The sequence below is a fragment of the Tachysurus fulvidraco genome, chromosome 24, assembly GCF_022655615.1.
Source record: "Tachysurus fulvidraco isolate hzauxx_2018 chromosome 24, HZAU_PFXX_2.0, whole genome shotgun sequence".
Lineage (NCBI taxonomy): Eukaryota > Metazoa > Chordata > Actinopteri > Siluriformes > Bagridae > Tachysurus > Tachysurus fulvidraco.
Window position 1 is genome coordinate 6,338,227 of NC_062541.1, and position 17,322 is coordinate 6,355,548.

The 17,322-nt window shown below is 37.6% G+C and overlaps 1 protein-coding gene across 7 annotated transcripts in view; it reads right to left on the reverse strand.

Annotated features, from left to right (window-relative positions):
• LOC113661507 (histone deacetylase 9-B) overlaps positions 1–17,322 on the reverse strand; it is a 50,849-nt gene that overhangs the window by 20,465 nt on the left and 13,062 nt on the right. For 5 of the 7 annotated variants that reach the window (XM_047807917.1, XM_047807919.1, XM_027175776.2 and 2 more), the window contains 4 exons: positions 10,043–10,254; positions 7,229–7,409; positions 6,157–6,295; positions 5,397–5,521 (listed from right to left, as the gene is read on the reverse strand). In XM_047807917.1, the coding sequence (XP_047663873.1) occupies positions 5,397–5,521; positions 6,157–6,295; positions 7,229–7,409; positions 10,043–10,254 (657 nt within the window). The remainder of the gene's footprint in view (positions 1–5,396; positions 5,522–6,156; positions 6,296–7,228; positions 7,410–10,042; positions 10,255–17,322) is intronic. The other 2 variants (XM_047807918.1, XM_047807921.1) reach the window with 1 other exon arrangement.

Consider the following 17,322-nt stretch of genomic DNA (forward strand, 5'->3'; position numbering starts at 1 on the left):
TAACGTTCATTCACATTTCACGCCGACATCATCAATCCCAAATCAAAGCCGTGCCAGCCGAGCAGATTTACCGCCACTGTAAAAATCTGGTCTCTGTGGAGCTGAAGCTCATTAAGCGAAACGACCATTAGCTGGCCTTATTACCCTTTAGAAATGATTAAAAACACTTGATTTATAAAAAGAAGAAGAAGAAGAAGAAGAAAAGTTGGATGCTGAAAGCTTGAGGACGAGCCTTTGCTATGGCAAAATATTGTTATACGCCTTTCACTGACACATGATGAATAAGGGCTATTAGAAAAATACGACAAAAAATATTTGCGCAACAATTAGCGGGAAGGATTTACATGTTTTTAATTCGATGGAAAAATACGACGACCTGGCTGAGGTGTTTACATTAGAGTGTGTCATTAAAGGGCACTTTGAATGTGGCCCGACTCAAACTTCCTTACACAAACATGAGCACTGGGGGCTCCAGGGCATGCACGGACCGAACGGGGAGTCATATAATAAACCCACATGCACCTGTGTAGTTTTTTTAGCTTTCACATAAAAGTTAAAGCCATCATGGGTTATGTGTTTGAAACTGTGTGAAAAGTTCATTCTTTCTCACTCACTTTCTTCTTTTAACAGCCTTTTCTACCTATCTTCAAAGACACTGGCATCTGTCAGGTTAGCTTAGAGTCAATATTAGCAGTAAAGATGATAATTATGATTTATCCCATGTTAGCAGTTTAGCTAGCATTATGTGTGAAGTCTTGTGTGTGAACCCAAAAATATGCCTTAGAAATCCTCTCAGACATTCTGTCCAACTAGCCCATGTTAACAAGCTAGCTAGCATATGTAGTAAACAATGTGTACAGTCAGACTCTCAGAAACCCTGTCACACAAGCCCAGGCTAGCAAACTAGCCAGATAATGTTAGTAGTAATAAAAATAAACCATCATAAATATTTTATGAAAATCTACTCAAAAAGTATATTGTTTAGTTGCTAGCCATCTAGCTAGCAATACAGGGAAGAGTAGGAACTTTCACGAAAGTTTTTCTTTTTAGAAATCCTGTCCAGTTAGCCAACATTATTCATGTTAGTAGTAAATATAATAAATGTTATAACAAACATTTCTCTCAGAAATTCTCTGGCTGAGGAGCTTATGGTAGCATGCTAACTAAAATTTGTAGTAAACTTTATACAATTTCCAGAATAAAACACATTAAAAGGGTGTTTTTTTTTGCAGCAACAGGGTTGAATACAAATATGACTTAAATCTTTTTAGGAATCCTCATCATCACCTTGCTAGCATACAGTAACCCAAAGGAAATGTATGATTTATTTCTAACATCATAATCAATTAACTCCAATCTCTGACATTTTGTCAATCATTTTCCAGTCAGATCATCCAGCAGATTATAATTATCAAAACATACTATTATTATTATTATTATTATTATTATTATTATTATTATTATTATTTTTATTATTATTTTTATTATTATTGTTGTTGTTGTTGTTGTTATTATTTAATTTAATTCTCAGTAACCACTTCACAGCACAATCTACAATTCCACAAACCACAATCTACACATTTTTCACACATTTATTCACACACTCATTCTTTCACTTATTCATTCACTCATTCACACAATTGTTCACTCGTTCACTCATTCACACACGCAAAGAAGACGGAATAATCCCCGGACAGGACACCGGTCCACGAGGCATACACGAGTTCACTCATTCACACAATTGTTCACTCATTCATTTACACACAAAACTTAAAAATCTACTGGAGAAAGAATTCTTTTAAGGAATTTTGAACTAATAATGCAACCTTTCTATAAGAATGTGTACATACAAGGCTCGAGGCAAAGCATTTCAACTTCTCCTCCTGCTGTCACCTCTCCTTAAACAAACACATCCGTCCCACTAACCCCACATCTCCCAGCGCTCCGCCTACCCCTTCGACCTGCCAATCACTCATCCACGCAAGGTCCAGAGCAGGGCAGAGAACAAACGCTACCTTTATGATCCTCCCTCCACCCTCGGTTTCCCCCTTTTCAGCCACCTCACCCCCTGCCAGCCTGAATCAGAGCAGGACAGACAGGAAGTGGGGGAGGAGTTTCTCATGAAAACACGCACGCATTCCAAGTCATAGATACAGGCTCGCTTCCACACCTTCTACATCTTTTCGGCTTTGTTATGCACGAAGAGCTCAGAAGTGAGCATCCAATGGGAATATGATTGCCCTCGTGAAAAAGCAGGCACTTAGCGCCCCAAGGAAGTGTTTGGTGTTTTAATTGGCCGTGTTGTCTCTATCTTTTCTATTTCTGATCTATTAGCCTGAAACCGGACCTGCAGGAAGTGGTCCTGCAGACCGTCTTGTCAGCGCAGACAAATTATTCCGCAGCCTAAAAAAAAAAAAAGAAAGAAAAGAAAAAAGAGACTGTTTTTCTTTTCTTCTTTTTTCCCCCGCTGTTTCGTTCCTGTTGTTTTTGTATCTCCTAATGTGAGCAGACGGCCCCTTTAAAAAGCTGTTACCTGAGTTATTGAGGGAGGATGAAAGATCTCAGATGCAGTACAGGAAATTCTCCCCTGGAGGTTGCACTGTTCCTGCCTGTGAGCCACACGACCCTCTGGCTAATTTTTATTTTTTTCTGAACTGGAAATTCGGGGAAAAAAATGTGTGTGGATGAAAACCAGGTCTATTTTTGAAGCTGCACTGTAAAGGATCTTGGGTTGATCGCACCCACAGCCTGACTGTCGCCTTTCTTTGCAGACAAGTCTTTGAAATGTGATTGGACAAAAGCGCAGGGTTGACGTTGTAGCTGTCAGCTACAAAATATTCAACCAGAGCGAGTCATTCTTACGGTAAAGTAGCTTAGTCAGATAAGAGTTCCCAGCAAAGTCTGAATCAGATGCCAGCTCTCTGGTGTAAACATGGCTGTTGGCATCAAAAAATATATTGATTTACAATAAAATTTTCAAGGATATCATGAGGCTAAAGTGCTTTTATTACTACGCTGTTACATATAGTTGGGTGCAAAAGTTTACACCCCCCATGGTTTCTGATTGGGAAACAAAAAATCTACTCACTCATCTCACTCATTTTCTACCGCTTATCCGAACTTCACGTGTCACGGGGAAAAAAATCTACACTTGTGTTAAATATTTCACTAATTCACGATGGCATACAGTTATTAGAATTTTTACATCACATTCAGAAATGAAAATGTGGCTCAGGTTGCTACTGGATGCTTGAATTTCATTTGGAATCAATAAAGCATCTATCTATCTATCTATCTATCTATCTATCTATCTATCTATCTATCTATCTATCTATCTATCTATCTAATGTTTAAAACCAACTTTAATACTAAAATTAAGACTAAATTAAGACATTTATCTTTATTTTGTCCTAATCACATGCAAACATTTGCATTTAACTGGAACTTTCCTCTATTTCCTTCTCAAAGTTGCACAAAAGCAATAGGTCCTTTATATCGTGTCATACGAAAATTACATAATATATAATCACTGTTTAGTTTTTTAAACAAAATGTCACTGAAACTGAATAAAACAAAAAGTGCCTAAATTTAAAATGTATAAATTCTAAATTTGAAACAAATAGTATTATAAGAAAGACAGCCTGCTATTATTAAAAATGAACTGGAGATTAAAAATGATGTAATGGCATGATGTGGTAGAAGGGACACCAGTGTCCCCAGGACAAGAGGAAGGCATTAGGAAAAAGGTAAAAGGTCAAATACCCATATTAAATATCCTCGGAGTAAATAACTAAGAACTGGTGGTATAGCAGACCTCATCGGAGAGCCGGTACAAGCGTACGGCCTAAAGCTATCTCAACTCTGCCCTCCACCTAAGAGATTTAGCCCCTATCTAGTGCATTTGCCCCCTTTTCACCCTGATTAGAACCCAAACTAGCAGCCAAGCCCAGACCCGGTGCCTTTAACCTCTCGTATTGATAATTGTTTGCAAAAGTCTGCGCTGGATGCCCTGAAGCACTGTTTGAGGACACAGGCCACCAGTATCACCATGCTGACCCTGAAGGTAAACAGGGGCAGTAGTAAGCCTCATTAGCTCCAGCCGCAGGGCTACGGGCTCCGTGACACGCACTGCTGCCCTTTGACCTTTGTGATTAAATATCGCTCAGGCTCATCTGCTAACATTTAGCCAGCATCGCCAGTGCTGAGCCCCAATGACACACGTTCAAATGAGGCTCACGACTCAACTCTCACACTCATCTCCTAACACCTGGATGACGTGGAGGAAAAATCACATTGGTTTGACAATGATATCAGGAAATGAAATCACTCTAAAGGATTATGTCATGTTTCACCTTTACACATTCATTTCATTAACTTTTAAAAAGTGGTTCGTTTACAAATTTTAAAATTCTACAGTAATTCTTTCAACGTGCCAAAGAAGCAGATGTACACACAAACCTTCATCCACACAACAAGCATGCTATACAACTTACTCCTTGTTACTACATGCTAACATTTTGTTAAGGTAATCTTAACAAGTTGGAGTGAAGCATGTTTCAGGAAGAGGTAGGTCTTCATTAATCTTATTAACATGTTAATGAACGTCATTTCATCATTGTTATCGATTTATAGTTACTTCAAAATGTAAAATTGTGCAGAGTAAGTTTGAGGGTGTTGGACGTTGAACAGGTTGATCCTGTATGGTCTGGTCTTTATCAGCAATCAGGTCTGCACTGAACTACACTGAGTTTGCGATGACCCGTTAGTTCCTCAGGCGCTCTCGGTTGCACTTTTATAAACTGTTGTAGAAAGGATATCAATTACATTTACATTCTTTACTGTCCAGTGTCACCCAAATGAGGATGGGTTTCCTTCCGAGTCTGGTTCCTCTCAAGGTTTCTTCCCCATATAATCTCAGGGAGTTTTTCCTTGCCGCCATCGTCTCCGGCTTGCTCATTAGGAGTAGGAATAGAATATTGTATATATTCATTTATTTATTTTTATCCTTATTTTTTAATTGTTTCTTATATATTTATTCCTTTTTTCTCTCTCTTCTGTTTTCATACTTCTGTAAAGCTGCTTTGAGACAATGGGAATTGTTAAAAGCACTATACAAATAAATTGAATTGAATCGAACACATCAAGATGTTTCCTGATCTTTGATTATTATTTTTACACATTATATTAGGCAACATTTTCCATATTTGATGCAAAGAACTAAATTGTACACAAACACCACCAAGCCTTCTCCAAGCCTTGAGTAATCTCTCTCTCTCTCTCTCTCTCTCTCTCTCTCTCTCTCTCTCTCTCTCTCTCTCTTTCTCTCAGGTTTTCATTGTTAACTGTTTATCCACAGCAGCATTATTTCTGATGATGACCTCTGCACTGTGACCTACCCGTCTTCCTGAGGGGGAAGTCCTCCTCCCTGGTGTCCAGGCCAGAGGGCAGAGGGGATCTGAACGTAGGAGGCATCTCTCCTAAAGGAGGAGACTTCTGCTCCATGGACATGTGCTGGCTGGTGCTACGGAAAAAAAAGACAGTTGACCGGATTAATATTTCATCTCCAGGCATAACGTATACAAATGCCTAGAAACATGTTCAGTAATCATGAATTTGGTTCACAATAAGAATTCCTAAATACTTCCTGATTAGTAGCTAACATCATGTAGATGAAGTGTTCTGGCTGTCCAACATTTACTTCCTCTGTTGGCTTTCGTTTTTCTCACCCAAAACCTCTTTAAATAAAATGTTACATGCCAGCATTTTCATTTCATTTTCTTTTTTAGGGCAAATTTCCGTTGAAAGTGGAATTACATCATCATCATCATCATCATCATCATCATCTTTACTACTTCCTTTATTCCAGGAATAGTGTTCAGCTGCAGAGTGAATTTTTCCCCCCACATTTTTATAGATTACTGTAAATCCCACCAACTCGGCGTGACATCACTGAAGACTGTGTTTGGTATAAGTGAAAAATTCAACCAAACTATTCTGTTAAAATGGTGTTAGTCATATGACGTAGATCTTGGTGTAGATGCTTTGGAGATAATCTGATAAATCCAACCCTGACACCAAAAATATCCAAAAAAGTATATTAAGCAAAACACTGAAAGATCTCAGGGTCTTCATTTATTTTAATGAAACATCACGTACATGTACCAGAGTTTGGCACGCTGGTTGAGTGGGTGACCAGATGCAGGCGTGTCTTTAGATGATTTATTCAGCAGGAAGTCGTGCAGTTTTTGTCGCACCTCAGTGCTGGCCATAGCACCTGAAGGAAAAAGATCCGGGCCTGCATTAAAAATTATGCAATGCATTATTAAGAGCGAAAACTCCACCCACTAAACTCAAATGCCTTAATGAATCATTACCAACTATAGTTTGAGCCAAACTCAAATTAAATAAAGACAAATGTGCAAACACTGCCACCTTCTGGTTATAAAAGCGTGCTGGAGATTTACAAAAGCACTGATATGATCTTGGTGTTTGTGCAGCCTCACAGATCACACCTTCAGGAAGTCTGGCATGTGTATCTCTAATATCTGAGCATGCTTAAATGTCCAGGCTCCTTTATGTTCTCCTACCGATCCAGATACATAAAATGGGGTCTAGGGGACCATCAGGGTTATGAAGATGATGATAGCTGAGATTCATTTGAGTAGTGTTAATAAAACGGGTTAAAAAATATGGACCTGTGTATTTTTTCTAATCTAAAACTCATTTATTTAAAAACAATGACATGTGCTTTTTTCCATCTTCATTCACAACTCTTGTGCTAAGAAACAGCACAGCACAAAACACTGTGTTACACATTGTGCTATAAAGTTGGACACTGGAGACTCTTTCCATCTTTGCTGAATGAACGTCAAATTTACATATTTAAAAAAGTGTATTAATTTTTTTAGATGAGATTATGCAGTACATCTGCTATAGATGACCTTGTGAAAGGCATTCATTTAGAACTATAACATAATAAAAGAGCTTAATACTACAGTAACCTGCACAACAAAGCCAGCATAAGTGGCTTTTGTTCTGTTTTTTTAAGCATTCTGGCTCTTTGTAATACATCAGACAAGAACTATTCAACCACTAGGGTCATTTTCACAAAGGTCAAAGTAGAACCCGAGATTTGATTCCTGGACTGCACCTGGTTCTGAGCCATCCTCGACTTCAAATCTGAAAAATGTGGCGTTAAAATGACTCGGAGAAGTAAACGTGTACATACTCTCTTTGCTGCGCTCCTTCTTCCTGTGGTTGAGGTGTGGGTGTTGCTGTTGCTCTCTCCTGTGGCGTTCCAGCTCCTCTCCCTGCACCTCCTCAACCTCCTCATCTATCTCGATTTCAGGCGTGCGCTCTTCTGCAAGAGCCTCCTGCTGCTGTCGGAGGGTCAACAATGCCTGCTGGAGCTGGATGAGGGAGCATAAGACAGTGGATCAAATGCTGAGAATGTCAGGATTTTTCATGTCATTTGCACTGTTTAGAGCGGTTTATAACAGTCAGTAGTTTGTATTATTACAGTCAGTAGTTTGTATTATAACAGTCAATAGTTTGGATTATAAAAGTCAGTAGTTTGGGTTATAACAGTCAGTAGTTTGCATTATCACAGTCAGTAGTTTGGATTATCACAACCAGAAGTTTGCATTATCAGAGTCAGTAGTTTGGATTATTACAGTCAGTAGTTTGGATTATCAGAGTCAGTAGTTTGGATTATTACAGTCAGTAGTTTGATTATCACAGTCAGTAGTTTGTATTATCATGATCAGAAGTTTGGATTATCACAGTCAGTAGTTTGGATTATCAGAGTCAGTAGTTTGGATTATAACAGTCAGTAGTTTGGATTATTACATTCAGTAGTTTGGATTATCATGATCAGAAGTTTGGATTATAACAGTCAGTAGTTTGGATTATTACAGTCAGTAGTTTGATTATCACAGTCAGTAGTTTGTATTACCATGATCAGAAGTTTGGATTATAACAGTCAGTAGTTTGATTATCACAGTCAGTAGTTTGTATTATCATGATCAGAAGTTTGGATTATAACAGTCAGTAGTTTGGATTATTACAGTCAGTCGTTTGATTATCACAGTCAGTAGTTTGTATTATCATGATCAGAAGTTTGGATTATTACAGTCAGTAATTTGGATTATCAGAGTCAGTAGTTTGGATTATTACAGTCAGTAGTTTGATTATCACAGTCAGTAGTTTGGATTATAACAGTCAGTAGTTTGGATTATAACAGTCAGTAGTTTGGATTATAACAGTCAGTAGTTTGGATTATCACAGTCAGTAGTTTGGATTATAACAGTCAGTAGTTTGGATTATTACAGTCAGTAGTTTGTATTATCATGATCAGAAGTTTGGATTATTACAGTCAGTAGTTTGGATTATCAGAGTCAGTAGTTTGGATTATTACAGTCAGTAGTTTGGATTATCACAGTCAGTAGTTTGGATTATAACAGTCAGTAGTTTGGATTATCACAGTCAGTAGTTTGGATTATAACAGTCAGTAGTTTGGATTATTACAGTCAGTAGTTTGGATTATCATGATCAGAAGTTTGGATTATAACAGTCAGTAGTTTGATTATCACAGTCAGTAGTTTGTATTATCATGATCAGAAGTTTGGATTATAACAGTCAGTAGTTTGGATTATCAGAGTCAGTAGTTTGGATTATTACAGTCAGTAGTTTGTATTATCATGATCAGAAGTATGGATTATAACAGTCAGTTGTTTGGATTATAAAAGTGAGTAGTTTGGATTATCAGAGTCAGTAGTTTGGATTATAACAGTCAGTAGTTTGGATTATCATGATCAGAAGTTTGGATTATTATCACAGTTTTTTATTATTATTATCACAGTCATTTGATTTTCCCTCTCTCTCTCTCACTCTCTCACTCTCTCTCACTCATGCATCCATTCAAACTATAACATTTTGTCAGTATGTAAATCTAGAAATAATCAAAGCATAATTGCAAACAAAGAAAGGATACAATAGCACATTATTTAAAGTTATCAATACTCCTTAAATATACCTAGGCATTTAAACATTTCCCTAGAGAAGCTATATGTGAGCGGTAAATCTCATTTTTTAGATGCATTTTTAGCATATATAAACATTTTAATACTTCTAAGCCTTTAACAGTGAAATTATTTTGCATATATTTTATTTAACTGACAATTTTTTATTCAGTAAATCTAAATTTTTAAGGCTTCAGGTTACATATATCTCAGGCTCTGAGATGAACTCCACCTACAGCTTTACTCGCTTTAAAACAAGTACGTCTTTTTGTGTCAGAAGACTTTTCAGGGTTTAAAATGCAATTCCCAGGGCAAAATGAATACATTTCATATTTATGTAGAGGCATTTAAATTGATTCTTAGCAGCAGGAAAATAAAATTACTGAAAAATTACATGAGCATATGGTATATGCAAATATTCTGAACATTGCAAACAGACAATTGCATAAATCATCAGTGATACACATAAGTGATACACATTGTATTTTATTTAATTTGTTGTCTCAATGATTGATTATGTACTATGCATTAATGAAATTGTTTACATCACGTGTTTTATATGAATTCCGCTTAAAAATACATTCCAGTTTTAGATCTATGATGAACATAAAATCTAAAAAAAAAAAAAAAACTTTTACTTGTTGAAGAGTGGACTTCTGTATGATCTCTGGCACAAACATTCTACAGATTGAAATTGAGATGTTCTGTGGCAGTCCTGCCCTCTAGTGGACATTACTTGATGCACTGAGGTTATTCAGGGAAGTAAATAAACAATCCCTATGACATTTCCATTTCCAGCAGACCCAATTATCTAGAGCAACTTGGATATTCATCTCATTTGATACAACCTTGAGCAATCAAGGGTTAAGGGCCTTGCTCCTGGGAATCAAACACACAACCTTTTGCTTGGTGGTCCAGCACCTTAACCACTAGGCTACCACATCCCTCATATGAGCCATACGAAAGTATGAAAGTATTTTTTTTTTCTGTGTAAAGAGTAACTATCAGGATGCAGATCAGACCTTGATGTGCTCCTGTAGCTGAGCCTGGTGCTGTCGCAGTAATGCCTGATGCTGTTTCTGAAACTCGGCAATGAGCAGCTGTTTCTGGATCTGCTGCTGCCTCTGGATCAGCAGGAGTTCCCTCTGTAACTGCCTCTCCCATTCATCTGAGTCCCGCTCCCACTCCGGCATACTGACCTCAGACCTGCCCACCGGGGACAACAGCTCTGATCCTAACACAGAGAAAGAGAGAGAGAGAGAGAGAGAGAGAGAGAGAGAGAGAGAGAGAGAGAGAGAGAGAGAGAGAGAGAGAGAGAGAGAGAGAGAGAGAGAGAATTACAATAATGCTAATTTTTACATATTGATGGCTATTCTGCTATTTTTGTTGTTTTATTCCACCGAAAATGTTTTTAATCAGTATAAACAAGTGAATTATTTTATTGCTGTAAGTCTGATCTAAAATGAGTAAAATGTTGGCTTTCAGTCTGAGATGTGTATTTTTTCCCTTTGTTGAACCTTACACAGAATTTTAGAACATTTGTGTGGGGGGAAAAAAATAATATGGGGTTTATTAGGGGGATTTTTTTTTTTATGAATTTTTATCCCTATAGGCTAGATAAAAACAGAAATACTTATGTAACACTAACAATTCTTAAAGTCCCGAGTGTCTACTTTCATATGAGCTTCATATTAAGCAGCACTGTGGACTGGGACATGACAAAGACATTCAATACTGAACATGGACACAACAAAACATGAACAATTAAGATTCTTTTTATATACTTTCAGTTAAACAGCTGTAGCGTACCTGAGCCTCATAACAAGTCTCAACTCTTCCTGACATTTTGTGCACATGAAAAACTTGAAATAATGATAAATAAGGAATAAATAATGCTGAGATTTATAGAAGGTTTGTTTTCCTTAGCTCTAGATTGCAACCCAGGTAGCAACCAGACATCAGATCAACACTTAAAGCTATGAATTCTGCTTTGCCAGCATTGGCCTAACAGTAGGGTTGATATTATTAGTGTTTGCCAGGGTTGCTTTTATAACTGCTCTTTTGACAGCACTGGTTCAAAGTTACCCCACTGTTGTATCCAGAGGGCAAACACATCCATTCAGAATAGACTGAGAGCCAACATCCCTTTGCTACCTGGGAGTGTACGGTATTTCTCGCCCATACAAAGCACGACACATGGCAGTCTAACCTACTTGGAAAGCTTCACACAGTCCTCACACAGTTGTTGTCAGGTTCGCGTGTATAACCCCAAAGTCCACCTGATTTACCGTAGCACATAATAGCTCTGTCAGGTGCTTCATGGCTCTGACCTGTACTCCAGCCCACAGCTCTCTTCTCCAACAGACATCCACCCTCACGTCTGAGAACATAGCAGCCTGCTGGTTTTCATTAGCAGCCTTGCTCTCACTGGTCACCCAGAACACAGACAAAGATCTCAAAAAGCCAGATGTAAAAATGGGGCCCTTCCGTATTTTGCCCCATTGCCCTATTTCCTGTTCCATTGATATCACAAAAAATCACTTATATCTAAATCACTTAAAAATCAAGTCTGCTATAAGGATAAACATCTCCCTTTGAGCTCACAGCCTTGAGTATGCTTGGATAATCAACTGTCCTTTTTCTTGCACGTTGCTAATGTGACACGTTCATGTCATCCTTCTCTACAACATCAGAAGGATTTGGTCATTTTTGTCCATACAGGCTGCTCAGGTACTTGTTCAGTCTCTTGTCATTTCAAGACTGGATTACTGCCACTCACTGCCGACAGGTCTACCAATGAACGCAATTCATCATCTACAAATGATCCAAAATGCAGCTGCACGACTCGTTGCTCCCTCCACTGGCTCCTGGTAGATGAACGCATCAGATTTAAAACACTGATGCTTGCCTACAAAGCCAAAAATGGACCAGCTTCATCTTACCTCAAAGCCCTTATCACTCCTTGTACTGCACCTTGACTTCTGATGATCACACCGACAATATAAAGTGTACTTATTTTATTCTCTCACAATATAAATTTCACATCATCATATTTCCCAGTGCAAGTCCTGCTAAACCGCAGGACAATCTGAGAATATTAGGAATATTTATAATCATTTTCTTATGATGCTTCATAGTAGTTCTAATTTCTAAGCTCTTATTGCTATCTGATTGTTTCTTCTTCCGAACCTACTCCTGGTTGGAATCTCGTTGCCTGGTGTGCACTCTGCTGGGGACGGATCTGAAAGGACAACCCGTGACTCATGGGATTGTTGTGGACAGTGCCGCTTTGAGACTGTCACACTGTCCTGTTTGTTCCTCAGGAGCACTTGGGTGCTTAACTCCACTCAAGTAAAAACTGTTGGACATTGTTTACATTTACATTATTTACTGTCTAGTGTCACCCAAAGGAGGATGAGGTTCTCTTGTGTGTCTGGTTCTTCTCAAGGTTTCTTCTTTATATCATCTAAGAGAGTTTTTCCTCACCACCGTCACATCAGGCTTGATCATTAGGGATAGACGGTAGAGATAAATAGTAACTTAATTTTCAACTTTTACCTTTAAATATTTATTGTTTCTGTTCTTCTGTAAAGCTGCTTTGAGACAATGTGAATTGTTAAAAGCACTATACAAATAAATTAAATGAATGAAATAAATAATACCACATTTTTACCATTGTACCTTTTTAACCATTATCTCTAATTGTAGATATTCATAATCGTAATTATATCCTAGTTAATCATAATGTTGTCAAATTCCAAGGAAACGAGTTAGTTTCTATTATCACATGTTACATCAGCTATAAACAGTTGTTCCCGTAACAACCTCTCTTTTCTTCTCTCTTTAAAAAAAAAAAGTAGCAGAAACCGAAAAGAGCAAAGACGTCCAAAGTCCATCCCATATCAGGAACCGCCGATGAAACTGGAGACTCTTTTCATAAGTGTTACATAAATGTAACAGAAATAAATGTTAACCTATCAGTAATTACACATGTGTCTGCCAGAAAATTAATCAAAACCTTCTGACCAATCAGAACCAAGAATTCAAAAAGGAGCTGCATACAGTACATTACTATAGTTAGGGTCTGAGAGACAGGATTTATTTACATATTATTACGCTTTATAAAGATTTATAAAATTATACAGAGTACATGACACCAGATGAATAACAGCCAATATAACAGCATATAAACTGAAATTTAAGAGTGAAAGAACCCACACACACCCAGCTAATGATATACGGCAGCAATGAGCTGAAAGAGAGAGAGAGAGAGAGAGAGAGAGAGAGAGAGAGAGAGAGAGAGAGAGAGAGAGAGAGAGAGAGAGAGGAAAATAGAAAAGATCAAGGCATATTGTGCAATAAGCACTGAGATTAAGAATAGTGTGTGTGCGTGCGTGTGTGCGTGCGTGTGTGTGTGTGTGTGTGTGTGTGTGCGTGTGTGTTTTTTACAAATGCAAACTGTTTAAGTACTCTTGCTCACATTAATCCTTGAGCAAAAATATCATGTGTGTCTGGCAGAGATGCAGCAGAGCCGTCTCGAGCAAACCCAATAACTATTTTGCAAGTGTCTGCAAAATAATAGGAAAATGAAAAAGTCCCAGTGAGTCACACTGTGTCAGTTGTTCCATCATCAACCTGGAATTTCAGGGGTGAAGCCACAAAAATGCAAAAACTGGTACTGACATTAAACCATAACGTTCCTCTGTTCAAGCTGTGCTAACTCCATCTTTTACTTCAAAATGTTTATGTAGTGCAAGTTACAGTTTTATTCTACAAGCTCCAGTTATGTAAAGATACACTGCTTTATTTCCACATTACACATTAAAGGCACAAACGACCTCGGGAAAGGCACAGTTTAAGCGTAATAATTCTACGGGTTCGTGATCACGTTGTTCTCAAAGACGCAGCTTTCCACATGTCACATGCGTCAAGTGGCGTAAATACTTTTAAGGCTATCCCGAAAAAAATATCCCGCTCTCACTGGTGCTACGTGAAACTCTCAAGGGTGAAAAACACATAAAGACATTCTGTCCAGCGACAGAAAGCTTTTTTAAGCTCAATCTAAAGACAGAAGGCATGTGACTGTCATGTTCGAGACGCGGTTCGACTATTTTTATATGCGTGAACAAAACGGTAGAAAAAGGAAAGGCTGGTTGGCATGTGTGGGAATGCAGGCGTCGATGGCTGTGTGTGAGAAGGATCTGGATTTGGGCCCTAATATATAAAGGCATGTTGTACACATGGCCTTAATCTGTTGTGTGAGACAGCTTTTAGCACTCCACGCCTCCAGGCACACAACACTACAACAAATACATTTTTTTCGCACTAGTTTTTTTTTTTAGAAATTCACACACAAGCCTACATACACACATGTGCATGCACTAAAATATACAAATTTGCAATCATGCAGGAAAAAAATCCATCCAATGCATACACACACACACACACACACACACACACAGACCTTTGTGAATTCACTATGCAGATCTGGACACGTTCTAGACACAGGAACTGACTCACAGCCAAGTGTATCTGACTCTGAACACAACCATGACCAAAGTAAAAGTGTGTGTGAAGTGGCCGCTAGTCAGTCTGACTCCTGGGGCCCCTCATCCTGTGAATACACACTCCACAAAAAGCACCAGGCATCAAAAAAGAAGAACGACACCGGCCTCCGTTTTAATTACTACTAATAGACTCCAGCATCTGCTCCAGCCACAATCACAGCTACAGACACCTCTACAGTGATGGACATAAACTGCATCACATCCAAACTAATCAGCAAATTCTACTACCGTGAACAATGAGCACTACAAGTTTCTAAACAAAAATAAATAAATTAAAAAAGTGTCATATACACTTGCAGAAAGAGTGAGGCTTATAAATAAAGCCTTTCCGGTGGGCGGTTTTATTAGGAGTTAACTCAGACAGAATGATAACCGAGGCTAATCTTAGCACCCTAATGCCTTAAGCCTAAAATAACGAGGCCAGGAATAGCCGCACCCGAGTGCCAAGGAGCCAGAACATTGAGCTGGCCTCGTGCTCTGCCGGTCCAGTGAGGCTGAGAGAGGTAAACAGCATGCCCATCACACTAGCCTTTAACTGGCGCCAGGGGCCACAGTCAGGCCTCAAATACTACAAAAAGCTCTGTGAAAGAATGATAATCAGATACAAACTGGCACAAGACAACAGAAACGGAATAGTAGTTTCATCTTGGCACATTTTGCACTCATCTTGGCAGCTTGAAAATAAATCCCTCAGGATTTTTTTTTTTTTTTAATGGGTTCTCATGAGTTTTTACATTCAGATTTTAATATCTGATAAGGCTTTAAACAGAAAAAGCCATCATCAATGTAGTAAATTTATTTCGGTTATTTATGCAAAGTAACGTTGATGCCAGCCGTAAGCAAACGCTTGCATTCCTTTACAGCGATATTTAAAATTAGAAACCAAATAAGTCCTGAAAAAAATACCTGTGCAGTTAATCCATTTTTATTGTATTTTTGAGTAGAAATATGAACTAATATGACTTTATACATTTACAAATAGAGTTTGTGTATTCTGAAACATTAATGACAATTTTTTATTTAATTTAATAATGATTTAAATTTCAACCACTTATTTCAAAATCTTTCATTTTTAACTTTTGTGAGACTAAAAACTTCTTCCTATTCAGGATCCAGATACACATCTAGGATCTAGTGCTCTATTCATTCATTCTTGTGTTTGCCTACCTTTAATTGTTTTTTTATTATTATTATTTTATATATATATATATATATATATATATATATATATATATATATATATATATATATATATATATATATATAATTTTTTTAAATTATAGATTAATGCATCATTTAAAAAATATGTGATGAATTTACAGTATGAGGACGTTCATGTGACTAAAACTAGAAAATTGGATTTCTGATGTGAAGTACATTAAATAAATATTTTGTTTTTTAATTGTATATATATACAATTTAATTAGTGCAATTTTTTTTGACAGGGTACAGCACTGAATTTCTGAATAATCCCCAGGCTTGTATCCTTGAAGGCCCTTAGCCCTCATCTGCATCTAAGTCACTTCAGATAAAAATAAAAGCGTCCGTCTTTGATGCAAATGCAAAAACATAGATATGTAGGTGGCTGTTTTGCTCAGCCAGACTGACGTGTGTCAGGAAAACGCTTGACCTCTATCTTTTATTCATCAGCACCGAGCGGCATTATTTCCACTACAGCCCTCTTTCCTCACGCTGTCTGGAGCGAACCGTGTTCAGCTCAGCGCCTATAGACTCCTGCACGGCTATAAGCACTGACTCACGCTGCTCAGCTCTCAAATGTCCCTTAATGGCCAGAGTGAGTCAGAGCGGACGAGAAACAGAGATAGTGCTCAAATAAACAGAATCGCAGAGTTATAAAACAGAGCAGGCTAAAAATGGAAGCGCTGGCTGACATTTTTGAGTTGACGTACTCATACTGGAAGTCACATGAGAGTGCTTGAGTAAAATTCCCTGTAGGAGCGTTTATAATATCATACACCTGAGATTTGCAGAACTGGAGTATAAAAATATATTGTACATAATGCCCAAAGGAAATTCAGGGCAGGACTGCATTTCAGGAGAAGAAGCTCCTTGTCTGCACATTTTCAGCTCTTCAAGATAAAAAGTGATCGTAATGGGAAAGCTGCAGTAGTTTAGTATTGAGCATGTTCAGGATTCTGGCTGCGTACCAGTGTTTCCTAGGACCAGTTCTCCAAGGATTGTTTCTAATTTAGGCCTGAACAGCTTAATGAAGTGTGCACTCTGCATCCAGCTGCAAGGGACTGTCTTTAATTTTTTTATTTTTTGAGGACAAGCAGAAGGTCTTTTATTAAATGTGAAGATTCTGTAAAGTGTGCAGTGAAAAGAAAAGACACAGAAAAAACAATATGGCAAATGCATATGATGCTTAAAGATATTTTTCATAGTTTGTGGTATTTAACATGGTGTTTAGTTTTGTTAAGTAAATGATGATGATGAAAGAGTTCTGGGTTCTTTTTTTAATTCGGTACTTCATTTTTTTTTTTTAACAACAAGTGCAAATATTAATATTTTATTAATTCATTAATACTGAAATTTCTGAATTTTCTGAATATTGAATATATAAAAATATATAAATTTGGAAACAGAAACCAGAGAGAAGAAAACCAGAAATGTAGGTTTAACCTATAACCAAAGACTAAGGTTAAATCTAGAACCCTTATGAACTAAACTCTAGGTTTATTCTAGAAACAAAACCAAAATCTAGTATAAATCTA